Source organism: Myotis davidii, unplaced genomic scaffold (genome assembly GCF_000327345.1).
Source record: "Myotis davidii unplaced genomic scaffold, ASM32734v1 scaffold268, whole genome shotgun sequence".
In the NCBI taxonomy this organism is placed as follows: Eukaryota; Metazoa; Chordata; class Mammalia; order Chiroptera; family Vespertilionidae; genus Myotis; species Myotis davidii.
This window is the reverse complement of record NW_006383015.1, coordinates 2,252,110-2,268,382: the sequence shown is the minus strand read 5'-3', so window position 1 is coordinate 2,268,382 and position 16,273 is coordinate 2,252,110. Positions and strand designations below refer to the sequence as shown.

At 42.9% G+C, this 16,273-nt stretch overlaps 1 protein-coding gene across 4 annotated transcripts in view; it reads right to left on the bottom strand.

Moving 5' to 3' along the window:
- The window catches only part of FN1 (fibronectin 1), a 68,974-nt gene that overhangs the window by 48,193 nt on the left and 4,508 nt on the right, over window positions 1-16,273 (bottom strand). For all 4 annotated transcript variants that reach the window (XM_006778927.2, XM_006778924.2, XM_006778925.2 and 1 more), the window contains exons 5-12: window positions 15,898-16,035; window positions 12,850-13,008; window positions 11,684-11,875; window positions 8,371-8,550; window positions 7,564-7,740; window positions 6,362-6,514; window positions 4,774-4,902; window positions 3,598-3,741 (exon numbers count right to left, since the gene is read on the bottom strand). In XM_006778927.2, coding sequence (XP_006778990.1) covers window positions 3,598-3,741; window positions 4,774-4,902; window positions 6,362-6,514; window positions 7,564-7,740; window positions 8,371-8,550; window positions 11,684-11,875; window positions 12,850-13,008; window positions 15,898-16,035 — 1,272 coding nt within the window. The remainder of the gene's footprint in view (window positions 1-3,597; window positions 3,742-4,773; window positions 4,903-6,361; window positions 6,515-7,563; window positions 7,741-8,370; window positions 8,551-11,683; window positions 11,876-12,849; window positions 13,009-15,897; window positions 16,036-16,273) is intronic.

The following is a 16,273-nucleotide window of genomic DNA, read 5'->3' as shown; positions in this document are numbered from 1 at the left end:
CCGGCTCTCAGTTCCGTCCCTAGGGACTCTGCCTCACAGAGTCCCAGCAACGGCTGCAAACCTCGGAGAGAAAGCTGCCCTCGAGTTCCGACCAAGGCCAGACAGTCCCGTTTCTCCCGTTTGAGACTCCCTAGAGACTCGCCCGGATCTGGGGCTCAGAGTCTGATGCTCCCTCCCAATTGTAAACACCCGCGCCCTCCGCGCCGCGCCGCCAGCCCGTTCCGCGCGCACACGCACCTGAGAATTTCACTTCAGCACTGCGCCTCCTCTGAGTCTGGATATGATATTCTCTTTACTCCTAGTTGTAGAATTTCCACTCAGCCAGCCCTCCTGTGGTTCTGGATGTTGTCCGTTCCCTTTTTCAGGCTTAATTTGAATTGGTTGTTTAAGGCAGCAATCTCCGGCGTTAACCTATGCCGCCATCTTCGGTTCTCAAGCTACATGCCTTTGACCTGAACCAAACCTGGGACCCTTCAGTCCGCAGGCCAACACTCTATCTACTGAGCCAAACCAGCTAGGGCAGAAGTTTCTTCTTTCTAAAACTACAAGCACTGGTTTGAAATTCTGTTTTCAATGTCCGGCTTGTGGCACAGCACCCTTGAAGGGAACTGCTCTGAACACAAAGGGGAGGTCACGCATTTAGCACATTCTTGTCCAGGAAGTAGAGAGCCTGTGTCCACTATCTGTAAGGCCAACTAAATTCCTATTATCACTATACTCTATCTTATTCTACATATGATTGGAAAACAAAAAACCATTTCCACCATTTAAACTTAAAATTCTGATAATCCTTTCAAAACTGGTAGGTCATTAAAACTTTTAAAATTATCCAAACTGAATAATTACTATGGAGAAAACTTTACTCCTTCTCTTACTCAATATGATTGGCCTAGCAATAAAATAGTTAAGTAAAGATATGATACAAATCATAGTTTAAAAACTAGTTTAAAATAAGGTCAAAACGAATAATTTCCAGAATGGTGACCCTGGAGAAGTTAAACATTTATGGGTTTGCGACTCAGTTCTTTTTTCCTGTTTAGTTTGCTAAGCTCTGTGCCTTCCTAGTTGTTTATTGACACACCAACTGCCTCTTATCTTCTATTAGTTTAAACGACTCAACAGGTCCTTGGTCGGAGGAAGAGACAGGGCAAGGCTCAGAGACAATCTATTGGTAACCTGTTGTTCCTTTCTTCTCTCATATTCCTGGAGTCACACATGCAAGTCATGAATCACTAAGCAAATTAGACATGTGGATAAGCTGTGTACTGAGAGGAAATGCCAGTCTCCTCACCCCTAAATTTCCTCTATGGTCAATGGGCTGGACTGGACCACTACTCTTTTTTAAAGAGTAGTAACAGGCTGGCCAGTGTTACTCAGTGGTTGAGTGTCACCCTATGGACCAGGAGGTCACGGTTTGATTCCAGGTCAGGCCATATGCCAGCCGTGGGCAAACTACGGCCCGCGGGCCAGATCCGGCCCGTTTGAAATGAATAAAACTATTGAAAAAAAAGACCATACCCTTTTATGTAATGATGTTTACTTTGAATTTATATTAGTTCACACAAACATTCCATCCATGCTTTTGTTCTGGCCCTCCAGTCCAGTCTAAGAACACACTGTGGCCTTCGAGTCAAAAAGTTTGCCCACCCCTGCCATATGCCCAAGTTGTGGGCTGGGTCCCCAGTGTGGGGCATGCAGGAGGCAGCAGATCAATGATTCTCTTTCAACATTGATGTTTCTATCTCTTCCTCTCCCTTCCTCTCTGAAATCAATAAAAATATGTTTAAAGAATAATAAAGGATAGGAACAGGTGGACATGTAAGACTCCAACACAGAAGGGCTCCTTCCCATCTAAGCTTCATCTCTGACATGTCCACCAAAATGCTTCCAGCCAGCAGCGAGGTGAAGTTCCTTCAAAACCATGGAGGAGGAAATGACTTTCAACAGATTGTCACAGCACATCAACAACAGCCATAAACATAGAAAGTAAAAAGCATTACCATTTAGAATGTTCTACCCTTCGGCTGCATAACTAAAGAAAAGAAAACCCAGTTGTACTTTCTGAACCTACGGTAATTCTGCAGCCAATTTTTAAAAAATTACTAAAAACAAAAATTTAATGATTCCTATATTCAAATTAACCACAAAATACAATCTAGAGCCAGGTCAATCTGTGCTCTGAGCCTGCTCAAAGCAAAGTCACCTGGGCAGCCCTGACAGTGTGTAAGGTGTGGGGAGAGCAGGATTACTTCATAGGAAGAGTGTGTCTACATGGGCTGTAGTCAGGATCCCAGAACGTTAAGTCTGTTAGTGCTGGAAGGAGCACTAAGGGCAATCAGCTACAATCGCCTCATTTTACAGATGAAGGACTAATGAGTGAAGCGTGGTATATGTCTCTTCAGAAGCACAGAGAGAGCTTCTGAAGAGACATGCTTTGGTGAGCACTGCCTTTTGCTGTAGTGTTTCATATCTTGTGGTCAGGGACAGTGAATTTCTGATCATAGGATGGAGGGATTCAGTTAACTTCATCCTAATTCCTGTTACAGGTATATTCTGAGACCCTGGAAATCTCTTTCTATTTCTGAGTTTAGGCCATGTTCTATGTCTAAAGGTAACAGAGGTCTAGGAGGAGGAGGCTTTGCACTTCAGTAGTTGCTCAAATAACTGATGCCTAGCAATTAGACTTTCATAACTCAGTACATTTTATTATCATTAATCACTCAGTGGAAACTAAATTCAAATTTTCTTTTCCTAAAATGAATGAACAAAACCAGTATTCGTTCATTTTAATAATGCCCTGTGACCTGAAAAAACCCCAGCAATAAACACTTGAGGGTATTTGAACTGTGTGGGTGGAAAATGGACCTTGTTACTCAACTCTTAACCCAGGATACTTTGTTCCACATGCAAACTGATCAAACAAATTGAAAATTTTGACAAAAAGCCTAGATGGAAAGTAGGATGAAAACAAACCCTATACTGTATTTCACGTAATTTCTCTATACGACTTCTCTGTTAGGACTCATGACATAAAATGCTAACCCCCTTACTCTCAGCACAGCTCACTGGTTTCTATCCCTATTATGGATGTGAGATGAAATCAGTCAGAATGTTTTAACCTAATAGAATGTTCTACAGTTTTAAGAAACAAATTATAACCCAGCCGACGTGGCTCAGTGGTTGAGCGTTGGCCTGTGAACCAGGAGGTCACGGTTCGATTCCTGGTCAGGGCACATGGCCCGAGTTGCAGGCTTGATCTCCAGTAGGGGTGTTAAGGAGGCAGCCAATCAATGATTCTCATCATGGATGTTTCTATTTCTCTCTCCCTCTCCCTTCCTCTCTGAAATCAATAAAAATAGTATTTTTAAAAAAGAAAAAAATTACATTCAGGCACATTTCCACACCTTTTACTTGATTGGGGAGAAAGGAAAATCATTTTTGTCAAAAATTCAGCTGATTACTAGACAGTGATATAAGAAAAGGATGGAAAAGGAAGGAGATTTTAACTTAAGCATCCGAATATTAATAAACACTGATGCTGCCCTGTTTTTATAACCCAGCCTACAGTTCTCACTTTACAGTAATTGAACTACTCACCTGCATAGGTCTGTAACGGTTGGCAATGCCATTCCCCAATGCCGCGACCATAGCAATAGCACTGGTACCTGACTCCATGCGCATACTTCTCCCAGGAGTCTCCAATTTGATAAAATGTTCGGGTTTCTGAATCTTGGCATTGGTCTAAAATATATACATGTAAAAGTTAAGCAGTCTTGAAGACTTAAAGCTACAAATTTAATTTCAGTGTGCTAGAGCATTCATTCTTAGTTTCACTAGAAACTGGCAACTGCTCTTACAAATACGTGTCGTTTAAAAAATACTTTGTTCCTATCTTTTACTGTACAGGACAATCAGTAGTAAAAACAAACAAACAAAAAGGTACCCAGGGGAGGGGGATATTTAGTCTTCTAAAAGAGCAATATATCTAAACATAAATTTGAAGATTTAAATTTCAGTATATATTGATAGGCTGAATATTTTGAGTAAAAACTGACATATATTTTTCCCTTATTAATACAACTGATTTCCCATTTGAATAGCAAGGACAGTATGTCAGTTTAAATACTTTCTCAAACTTTAGAGGATTTAATTTTACATGTAAATCGATGAACCAGGTTTTAACTGTGAATACTTGCTGAGCAGTTTCTAAGAAAACCTCAGGCTTTTCCCCCAGCTTTGGCAATCTCGGGTCAAACAGACTCGAGTATCTGATCAGTTTGTTTTCTCAGTGAGCAACCTGTCTCTTTTAGTAAAGGAGTATTAATGGATTACCTCAAAGCTGGTAACACAGCTTGTTTAAGGCTCAACCTTCACTATTTGCTTAGCTCCATTATAAAGGGCAGCCAAGAAAAATAAAGTACTTGAAGGGAGGTATTTACTGGCCTAATCATTTGCCCATGTTATTATACCATCAGCAAAGGGCAGTTCTCTTTCATAACACAGACTATCTTTATGATTCAGAACTAAAGAACAAATTGCATTTAATTAAAATAAATCTGTATTTGTCACCAAATACAGCAAAAATAGATGACTACCAAAGTCAAAATTATATACGGTCCATGATTAGAGGAAAGACTTTGCAAACCTCGTTGATAGCCACTGACCAAAGTCTGAATCCAACTTCAATCATGTAACATCAAATTGCTCTCTTAATTTGAAACCTGCTAACTATTCTCAGTGGTCAAATCCATCTGGAGAGACAAGGCTACTTACCAGAGGCATCACACTTCCATCTGCCCCGGCCCTGACCAAAGCAGGTACAATTCATCATGTGCCCTTCTTCATGACGCTTGTGAAATGTGTCATTCACATTGTAAGTGATGTCGTCCACAACGCATTGATCTATTTAGGAAATAGTGGGATGGGTGGAGAACGTTTTTTAGGCTTCAATGATGGAATTTAAAAAAGCTATGCTTTTCAAAGCACACAGTTCCTGCCACTAAATTATCAAGACCACCCATTCAAATAACTTTTTTAGTGGCAGAGAATAAACATTTTTGAAAGCTTAGTCAGTAATACAATTTCTGCACACAAAAGAAGTATCTCGTATAAACTAAAGAATGTGGTAAAAATACACTTTCTTGTGGAAAGCCCATTTTTTAACAAATACATGTCTTACTTTCAGAAAAATTCTTGCTTAGTTGATAATGCCCTTTAGATCTCTGTTTGTTATGATAAATGGGAGGAAGATTAAACAGACTTATATACAGCACCCCGTATGGTGTGATGGTGGGGGTGGGAGATATTGGGGTTTGGAAAAGAAAATGACATCTATGGCATTCATAAAGTTAAAAAAAAAAAATCATGCGAGCTCTGTTCCTAACTCCCTGAGAGATACTGAGAAAATTACTTTCTCTCTTCAGGTCTCAGCTCCTCCCTCTGTAAAATGAGGAGCTGGTCTGTCTGCCTTTCTAGTAGGTCCCTCTCAGCTCGGCAACATCATATGTCATTCTCATTACTCCTGGACTGTGTTACCGTTGAACACACAAAAATGTTTTCTACAAAAAGAGAACAAGTTCAGGCCAATGTCAACACACGAGCTACATGGACTATTTATTAGCTCACAGTGCTCCCTGTATCGTACTTTTCAAGTGAAAGAAATAGAAAAACTAAAATAGTTTTTTTAAAAATATATATATTTTATTGATTTTTTACAGAGAGGAAGGGAGAGTAATAGAGAGTTAGAAACATCGATGAAAGAGAAACATCAATAAGCTGCCTTCTGCACACCCCCTACTGGGGATGTGCCTGCAACCAAGGTACATGCCCTTGACCGAATTGAACCTGGGACCCTTCAGTCCACAGGCCGACGCTCTATCCACTAAGCCAAACCGGTTAGGGCTAAAATAGTTTTAATAAATCAATATCCCTATATTCTGTACCTGGGTCTAAAGGGGAAAATCTTATCTGGGCAAAATAAATCGGCCTCTCTATGTATTTTTCTCCTTAAATCTGGATCTGATCTTAGAATAGCAAAGTATTTTTTCTTTACAGAAATTACTCAAACTTTTCTAGATATGAATCCAATTGCATAACTAAATACTAAAGGGTCAAATGATCATGCTCTAGCCTTTGAAGTCATCTCTTTGGCTCAGCCTAAGAACCTAAATCCTGGAAATGTTTCCAAATCACTGGGCCAGCTTTTCTTAGCTGTCTAAAATGTGAAACTCATCCAGCACAGTAGACTAATGGGATGGTATTACACATCTCCTCCTTTTGGTTAAATACAACTTTTCACATCAAAGCCACACTCTCTGTACCCTTTATCATCTCAAATGTTTTCACTCATAAGTAAGCATACCTCGGAGCTGGGAGTAGGCGACACAGGTCCATTCCCCACGGCCGTTCCCCACACATGTGCACCTCATCATGTGCCCCATGTCATGCTGTTTATCCCACTGATCTCCAACGCGGTACATGACCCCTTCGTTGGTCGTACAGATTTCTTCATGGGCTGTTTGGAAGCAGATAAGAAATGTACAAGTGATAAGTGGTCACAAGTTTTTAAAAGGTATGCAGTATTATCAGTTTAATTTGGTTATCCTATGAGCTCTCACTTAGAAAGAAGTCTTGTGTGCCTTGAAGAAATCTCAGTGCTGCTCTGTGCTTGAATAGAGCCTTGAGTGCCAGAGAGGAAAGCATAATGCAAAAGTGAGGTGTGTTGCAGGAAATACTTACAGGAAGGGTAAGTGGCCGTTAAACCACAATGATCCCTACACATTCACACAAAGGGTCTACATCATTCTAGAAGCCTGGATTTGACCACTGCTCCATAATTTTCTAGTTCCAGTTTATTCTAATTCAAAGGGAAACTATGTGTATGAATATTGAACTGTAAGCTCCAGCATGTTTTGCTTCTAAATTCTCTTTGATTAAAATAAGAAAAATAAAAGTAAGCTGTTTTTTTCTTTATGTTTTGTTGCCGCATTATCAAACTTGACAATGAAATGTACAGGTTTTTTGGTTCTACAACTGGAAAATCAAATGTAATCTGTGGGACCCTTGAAATCTGAAAACAAAAGGCACTGATTCCTCTTTTTTTATTCATACAAACTAGAGCCCCACCCTACTTTTAAAAAAAGATCGCTACTTGTCAGAAAACAGGAGGTTTTGTCAGTTGAGTATTTAATGAATGATAGAGCTTATGCCAGTTAAGCCAAAATCATGCATAAATATTGTCAGGTCTGTGACTCTCAGTCAGTTACATTTGATATATTTTAAGTTACTCAGTTGTGTGCTCTACACAAAAGACAAATTTGTGCAAAATTTAAATGCACAGAGGTTTCAAAGAGTATTTTTTATTGTATTTATATATTTTTGGACATTAAATTGTATCAATGGAATATTAAAATTATATAAATAAGTACATAATTCATATACATGTATTATACCACATAAAGTTGTTTGCGATCTCAAAAATTAAGTGTTAACGGGTAAAGTAGTGTAAAGTGGCCACTATTCTGTCTGACTCCAAAAATAGTGTCTACAAGGGCTTCCTCTTACCAGCCATGGGGCAGAATCCAAACTTCTGGTCAGCGTCATAGTTCGATGTGGTCCCACACCATTTCATGTTGTCTCTCCTGCCCTCGGAAGTACAGTCGGTGTAGTTGTGGTTGTTGTACAGGAAGGGGAAGTGGCACAAGGCACCATTGGAATTTCCACCTCGAGTTTGAACCAAAACTGCCCAGCACAATAGACAAATAGGAAGAAAACATTACCACTGAGCTTTCCAACGGGCAGCGGGGAGTGACTACAGAAAGGTTCAGAGAGAGCCAGGTCTCTGCAGCTAATTTATAAAGAGTCCATCTCAGAATAAAAGCTGCCTGATAATAGCGTTCTGTTTCCTTCATTTTTTTGAAGTGTGTTCACCTTTACATTCAAAATAGATTTAAGTCCAATTTTCCCTCACATTTTTCCCAGCCAAAAAAATACTTAAATGATCACTTTGAATAAAACAGTGTTTCAACTAGAAGAGAAACAAAAACACTCAGTCGACCATCCTGTGTATTCTTCAGCCCCGTGGGATTACATCCTGGTTTTAATATATCAGTGTCTTTAATCACATCATAAGCCCGATGTGTCAGAAATAAATGAACTGGTGGCCCTTTCTCTTGGCGTCATTTCCCAAGGGTACTAGGGACCATGGAAGGATCTTCAACTGCCAAGTTACTCCACGTCTCTTGGGTCCAGACTGTAGAAAAGTGATGCTTCTCATGCAGCCTCAAGATTAATGGCTACATCGCTGACTAATAAAAAGAGGGCATGAGAAATGGCTCTTTCTCATCGTGTGTTTTCCTCTGGGACACTTACCAGTCTGGTCTGTACAGAAAGAATATTTCTGGTCTTGTTCATAATTGGAAGTCGTGCTGCACCAGAGATGTCCATCCTGTCGCCCTTCGTTGGTGCAGGAGTAGAAAGTCCGGTCGTTGTAGGTGAATGGTAAGACACATGGCTCCCCATTGGAATTGCCACCATAAGTCTGAGTGACTGCTACAAGCATAACCAAAAGGGTCTTGGTAAATAGAGCTGCATGGATCTACCACTGATAGCTGCTTATTTATACCTAAAACTAGAGGCCTGGTGCACGAATTCATGCACCAGTGGGGCCCCTTGGCCTGGCCTGAGGGATTGGGCTGAAACTGGCTCTCCAACATCCCTCAAGGGGTCCTGGATTACGAGAGGGCCCAGGCCAGGCCGAGGGACCCCACCAGTGCATGATCATTGGCCAGCCGGGGAGGGACCATGGGAGGGCTCCAGGACCTGTCCGGCCCATCTCACTCAGTCCCAATCAGCCAAAATCCAGCAGTAAGCTAACCTACTGGTTAGAGCATCTGCCCCCTGGTGGTCAGTGCACGTCATAGTGAGCAGTTGAGCGGCCTTAGCATATCATTAGTATACTAGAGGCCCGGTGCACAAAATTTGTGCACTTGGGGGGTGGGGGGGAAGGGTGCGTCCCTCAGCCCAGCCTGCTTCCATTTGCAGTCCAGGACCTCTTGGGGGATGTCCACTTGTTTACTTAGGCCCACTCCCAGGGGATCAGTCCTAAGCTTGCAGTCAGGCATCCTTCTGGCAACCAGGGAGCCCTCAGGGGATGTCCGACTAAAGGCTTAGGCCCCCAAGCCTAAACTGTTAGTTGGACATTCTTAGTGCTGCCACGGAGGTGGGAGAAGCTCCTGCCACCATCACTGCACTGGCCAGCCATGAGCCAGCTTCTGGCTGAGTGGGGAAAGGCAGCACCCCCTCACCTCTAACCCCAGGATGTTTCTTTAGAAGCAGAAGCCTCATCCTGTGCAGGGGCCTGTGCTGGCTGCCTCAGTTTCTCAGAGACAACGAATTTGATGAACGTCTTTTCCCCACTGCAGTAGCTGCTTCATTTGTTTGTTCTCGCATTTTTCATTAGCTGCTAAATCACCCCTGTGGCTACAAACCTGTTGTGCCTGACTCAGCCAGTGTGGAGCTATGGGAGCTGTGCAGGGACAGGGGAAGTGGGTGGGGGGCCAGGCCTGCAGAGAGGGTCAGTGGTGCCTGCCCAGCTGTCTCAGAGGATGTGGCTTAGGTTAGGTCCTGTCCTTTGGTGACTTTAGGAGGGGCGGCCGTGTCCTCCGCTCCCCACTTTGACTCAGGGGTGGAAGTTCTCCTTGCTCTCTGGCCTCATAACTCAGTGGATCATAGTGGGATTCGGCAGGCAGGCAGCTTCTGTGGCTGTACACAGGTGCCGGCAGGCAGCTTCTGGGGGGTCGGGGTTGCCACCTGGCCTGCTCCCAGGCCCTCCTGCCCTCCGATAGCCATGGCCATCGCTGGGCGCAGGCCAGCCTGCAGCCCTGGCGGGGGGTCCGGGGTTGCGGCCTGACCTGTGCCCTGGCCCTCCCACCCTCCGATCGCCATGGTGATCACTGGGCGCAGGCCAGCCTGCAGCCCTGGCGGGGGGTCCGGGGTTGCGGCCTGACCTGTGCCCTGGCCCTCCCACCCTCCGATCGCCATGGTGATCACTGGGCGCAGGCCAGCCTGCAGCCCTGGCGGGGGGTCCGGGGTTGCGGCCTGACCTGTGCCCTGGCCCTCCCACCCTCCGATCGCCATGGTGATCACTGGGCGCAGGCCAGCCTGCAGCCCTGGCGGGGGGTCCGGGGTTGCGGCCTGACCTGTGCCCTGGCCCTCCCACCCTCCGATCGCCATGGTGATCACTGGGCGCAGGCCAGCCTGCAGCCCTGGCGGGGGGTCCGGGGTTGCGGCCTGACCTGTGCCCCGGCCCTCCCGCCCTGCGATCACAGGCCCTCCTGCCCTTGGATCGCCATAGCGATCGCTGGGCTCAGACCAGCCGGCAACACTGGCCCCGAGGTGTCAGGAGTTGCAGCCTCGCCTGCGCCCTGGCCCTCCCGCACTCCCATCGCCATGGCGATCTCAGGCCACAGGCCAGCCGCCAGCCCCGGGAGTTTGGGGTTGACCCCTGGCCTAAACCCAGGCACTCCTGCCCTCTGATTGCCATGGCCATCGCTGGGCACAGGTGAGCCAGCAACCGTGACCCAGGTGGGGTCCGGGGTTGCGGCCTGACCTGGGCCCAGCCCTCCCACCCTCCCATCGCCATGGCACCATGGCGATCTCTGGGGGCAGGCCAGCCGGCAACCCCAACCGGCTTTCTGATGGCGATCACCAGCTGAAGGCAGCCTTTGCCCACCCCCCAGCTCTTGCCTTTCACCTGGGTTTCGGATCACCATTCTTCAGTCCTTCCCCTTTCGCCTCCCAGCATTTTGGCTATGTATGCAAATTAACCGCCATCTTTGTTGGTGGTTAACCGCCATCTTGGCTGGCAGTTAATTTGCATATCGCCCTGATTAGCCAATGGGAAGGGTAGCAGTCGTACGCCAATTACCATGTTTCTCTTTTATTAGATAGGAGGATTATGCTTTGATTGGTTCAATAGACGGCTGGATGACTGGATGCTTGGCATATTTGGCTTTAATTATATAGGATTAGAGACTGAGCTTGTGCTATAGATGATCATCTGGTGAGTTTCAGTCAAAATATAACTCCTCAAAAAGCCATGCTTTTTGTGGAAAGAGCAACACCTGTTTCTCTGCTGATATCCTGTTACCACCTGTGCTGTCATGCCTTAGTTTCCCCATTTGTAAAGCTATATTAACACAGGTTAATTAAGGGTGCTTCTCAAAGGATACTGGAGAGATATGCATGCCTCTGTTGGTGGCATAAGTATTAATACATGAGGTTATTCTAGGGATAATGTCAAATGCATCAATTATAATTGCTATAGTTACTAACTACCACTTTTGTAGCCCAGAAGAGATGCATTAGATGTTGTTAAAAGAAGTTTACAGAGCTCCAGAAACCTGAGATTTATAGTATGAAATATAGATGATTCGTTATTCAGAAAGCAACACTCTTATAACAACAAAGATAGTACAGAGCACCTAATCCTCACTACAGAAAAGAAAATACATAGATTAAAAAGACTGGAAGAAAGTGTATCAATGCCAATCCTGACTGTTATCACTAGTGGTAAGATTATAAGCTTGTCTTGTTTGCTTTATTTTTTAGGTAAATGAATGTACTACTTTTCAAAAACTAAATCATAAGAAAATGTTCAGTACTGTTAAAAGATAAGGCAGACCTGTCTCTTGGCAGCTGACTCCATTGCCCAGGCAAGTGCAAAGCATCTGCTTATTTCCTTGTGTCTTCAGCCACTGCATCCCTACTGAGTAAATCACATCACTGTCTGTGATACAGTGACCATATGGAGGAGGCTGGGGGTGAGGCTGAGGCTGGAAAACGGCCGTTCGAACATCTGTGACAGTGCCAGATCCTAAGGACACGAGAAAGAAAAGTCACAACGTTGGACAAGAGGAAAGAACTCTTCTTTGAGGTTGAGATCTTTAGGGTCCCATACAGACCATTCTTGAAATCCACATTGTTTCTGACCTAAACCTAGAAAGAAATGGCTCTCCCATTCTGCATTAGTTTTTGCATTCAGCCTATGCCAGATGGTCTCCACCTTCCAGCTGGAGCTACTGGGATTATATTTCTAAATCACAGACATTATTTTGCCTCTTAACAGAGCGGGTACCTTCAACAACTCTTTATACATCCAGGAAGCTCATAGTCCATGCCTTCACAACCCTTCACACCTGCCTTCATCCCAGCTCACTTCTGACCACGTCCTTCAAATAGCTCAAAATATCTTGCCGAAACCGGTTTGGCTCAGTGGATAGAGCATTGGCCCGTGGACTGGAAGGTCCCAGGTTCGATTCCGGTCAAGGGCATGTACCTTGGTTGTGGGCACATCCCCAGTAGGAGATGTGCAGGAGGCAGCTGATCGATGTTTCTCTTTCATCGATGTTTCTAACTGTCTATTTCTCTCCCTTCCTCTCTGTAAAAAATCAATAAAATATATTTTAAAAAAAGTACCTGGGCATTTCTCTTCCTGACCTATTTTGAGAAATCCCTGCCACTCTGCAGGGACCCTTGCCATCTGCGTTGCTGTGGGCTCATCAGAACATGCCCTGCGTCGCCACACAGTTCTCTAGAAGTTGCCCCTCCTTCCACATTTTGTGAATCTGCTGTGTTTTCCCCCTAAGGTCTATTTTTATTTCATCTTCACGTACATTTAAAACTTAACATTAAGTAAAGTTTTAACAGCTAACAATCGGTAAATGAACTCAGCTTACCAGCCCAAACACTGCAAATCATCCCTGAATGGCATGTCAAGGGAAAGATGGATTTGCAGGAACAATTTTGTTAACACTATCCCATTTCCACCCAGCTTGCTCTGCTCCTCACCAGTGGATGTGGTCTGCAGGGATGTGTGCCTTTCACACTTCCACTCCCCTCTGCCATTGCCTGTGCAGATGCACTGGAGCAGGTTCCCCCGATTGTCCTTCTTGCTCCAGGTGTCTCCGATTCTATAGGATGTCCTGGTGTCCTGATCATTGCATCTGTCTGTGTTAGAAGAAAGCATTCAAAGATGTGAATCAGGTCAAGCTTCCACATGCTCAACTGAAACTTTAAAAATATATACAGTAGTTTAAAACTTGATAAGTTGCCCTAGCCGGTTTAGCTCAGTGGATAGAGGACGGAAGGGTCCCAGGTTCGATTCTGGTCAAGAGCACTTGCCCGGGTTTCTGGCTCAATCCCCAGTAGGGGGCGTGCAGGAGGCAGCTGATCATTGATTCCCTCTCATCATTGATGTTTCTATCTCCCTCTCCCTCTCACTTCCTCTCTGAAATCAATAAAAATATATTTAAAAAAATAAAAAAATAAAGAAAGCTTGGTAAGTTATTTTTTGATGATATGTTTCTATTTAGCTGTGGTGCCGCACGAGCAAAACTTCCAAACAATGGGATTACGTTTGTTCCAGCAGAAAGAGAGCTATGGGATTTAATCTAGTTCATTTCTCTGTTTGCCAAAACACTTTTTCATCATCATTCATTCATTATTTTATTTTATTATTTTTAGAGTTTTCACATCGTTCTTTTGACCAAATTCATTCTCTGGCTTTTGATCTCCCTTGTCTTTTCAGGCTCTCCTAGTAATTGCTGTAAATGACCTGCCTTTCAATAAGGGGCTTTCTTTACAAAACTAGGAGCAGTAGGGAGGCAAGTAGGTTTCAAATGGTCTTGGAGAGAAGCCCCAAAGAAGCCAGAAAAAGACAGCAGCATCCCTTTCTTCAATTGTCATATAAAAAATTCAGGGGGTTACCAACTTCTCAGACAATGTTCTCCACCGCTCCCCCCCGCCCCGCCACACACACACACACACATACACACACACCTATTTAAAATCACTAATAAAATTACCTCTTTTGAATTGCTTAGTGTTAACTCTACAATGGAAAAGTGAGATTACAATTGCAAAGCGATGTTTTATAACGAAATTACCATCAGTCTATGTGTTCAATTATCTGTCAAATAGTTTGTTTCAATTATAAACTGGCTTTGCCCATATGCTGCAATGTGAGTATAGAGGATTTGATTTGTTTGTATTTTTCTGCACTGGGTGAGAGAAAAATAATTAATTGGACAGTTGATGTATATTCACACAAATATACACCCACATTGTTCTACCACCAGAACAGAGATCTGAATGAAGATATGGCTGGTTACAGCTTTTTTCCAAATCCTTAGCTGAAAGGATCGCCTTCCTTTGAACCTCCATAGCACTATTTTCAGTATTCATCTTAAGTCTTAATATTGTGCTTTATAGAAGATGACTATCTAGGCCTCTCTCATCTGCTTGACCTATTTGAAAGTTGAATTAATATCCAATTCATTTTTTCATCCCTGCACCCTCTTGTACAAAGTAGGGGCTTAAATTATTTCATAAAACAAATGACTTTTCTTTGAGAAACTTTACCCAACTTGTATTAGAAGAGTTTTAAATAACAGATGAGAGTTTAAGTCAGACATCTAATCTATCTTAAGCCAAAAACATTACCATCTTGGAAGTCTGATGATCATAATAACATTTTAAATGCAAAAGATCTAATGAACCACCAAGTTTTTGGAAAAGATTTGGTCATAATCGTTATTACTTTCCATGAGAGATTTAGTTTTTGTTAGCAAAGAATTTAAATTTGGATGATGAACATTTTAAGACAGTTAAACATTTTAAGCTAGATAAATGAAATAGGTCATAATATTTAGATTTGATTTTAAAATTATTTATAACACCCATAGTTAATGGCTGTTTTGCTTCTATAAACTCTATAGTTGCTATTAGTTTGAAGTTTCAAAACAAAACAAAACATAACACGTTTTGAACCGCTAAGGCAGGGGGGGAAACCTTTTTTTTCTGCTACTTGGATATTTATAACATCATTTTCGGGCCATACAAAATCATCAACTTAAGCCCTACCCTGTTTGTCCCACTGATTAGAGCATTGGCCTGTGGACTAAAGGGTCGTGGGTTCGATTCTGGTCAAGGACATATGCCTTGATTGCAGGCTCCATCCCCAGCCCTACCCTGGTCGGGGCCTATGCAGGAGGCAACTAATCGATGTTTTCCTTTCTCTATCTCTCTCTCTCTCTCCCTTCCACTCTCTCTAAAAATCAATGGAAAAATATATCCTTAGGTGAGGGTTAACAAAAAAAATTTATAAACTTGAAAATTAGCCTGCTATATTTGGTCAAAGATTTAATTAACTCAACCCTAATCATTTGGGCCACACCAAACGGTTTCTCAGGCCTAGTACAGCCCTGGGTTGACATTCCCCACCCTTGCCTTAAGGCAACAAGTAAGGTCAGGCAGCCCTAGAAGGAGCAGTAAAGCTGTCAGAAGTCAGCTTTTTATAGCACTACTAAGCTTATGTAGGATTTTGAGCAGGAGACACTGTCCTTAACCCACAATAGACACATCATTTTAACCAATGGGATAAGCATTTTTATTTCCATCAGTTTTGCTTATGAATAGGCCTTATTTAAATGTGAAACATAAGGAAACCTAAAACTTTAGAGCTTTGCTCCCTTCTATGTCAATAGTACTCCCATGCTCAAACATGCGTTGGCATGTTATTTCAATGACTTCTTTGCTCTTAATACTTTGAAAACATCTCAGCGATAATTTAGATTAAACATTTGCAACTAATCTTCATGCCCACAACACATTTGACTTTTATATGAATATTAAGGTTCCTAGTAGCTGTCTTTAATGAACAAAGATTTTTTTTTTAATTTAGTCTTCTTGGAAGAAGCAAAATAAGCTTAGTATAGAACTTTTCTTGACATTCAAAAGTTACAAAAAAAATTGATGTATTGGGTATGTTCTAAGTGACATCACATTACATTTCTAAGAATCCAGAAAATCATCTTAACATGCAAATCTAAAACATACTTCTAGAGGTACAGGTGATGCGTCCACTGCCTTCTCCCAGACAAGTACAATCCACCATCATCCAGCCTTGGTAGGGCTTTTCCCAGGTTTCCCCAACAACATAGGAAGTCCCAGCAGCGTGGTCAAAACATTTCTCAGCTGTAGGAAAATGTGGAGGAAAAAGAGGGGGGAAAAGCTATTTCAAATTGTGCCATCTCCCCTGTAATTTAAAGTATATTGTGTAAGCAAAAATCCAGCCACATGTTTTAAGTAGTACTCTGTTCAAAAAGAAAAGCATGCCCTGTAACTACACACATGGTAACCAAAGCAAAAGAAAGCTCAAGTTGGGCTGGCAGGCAGAAATTCCATTCCTCTAATAAGTATATGGAATATATCT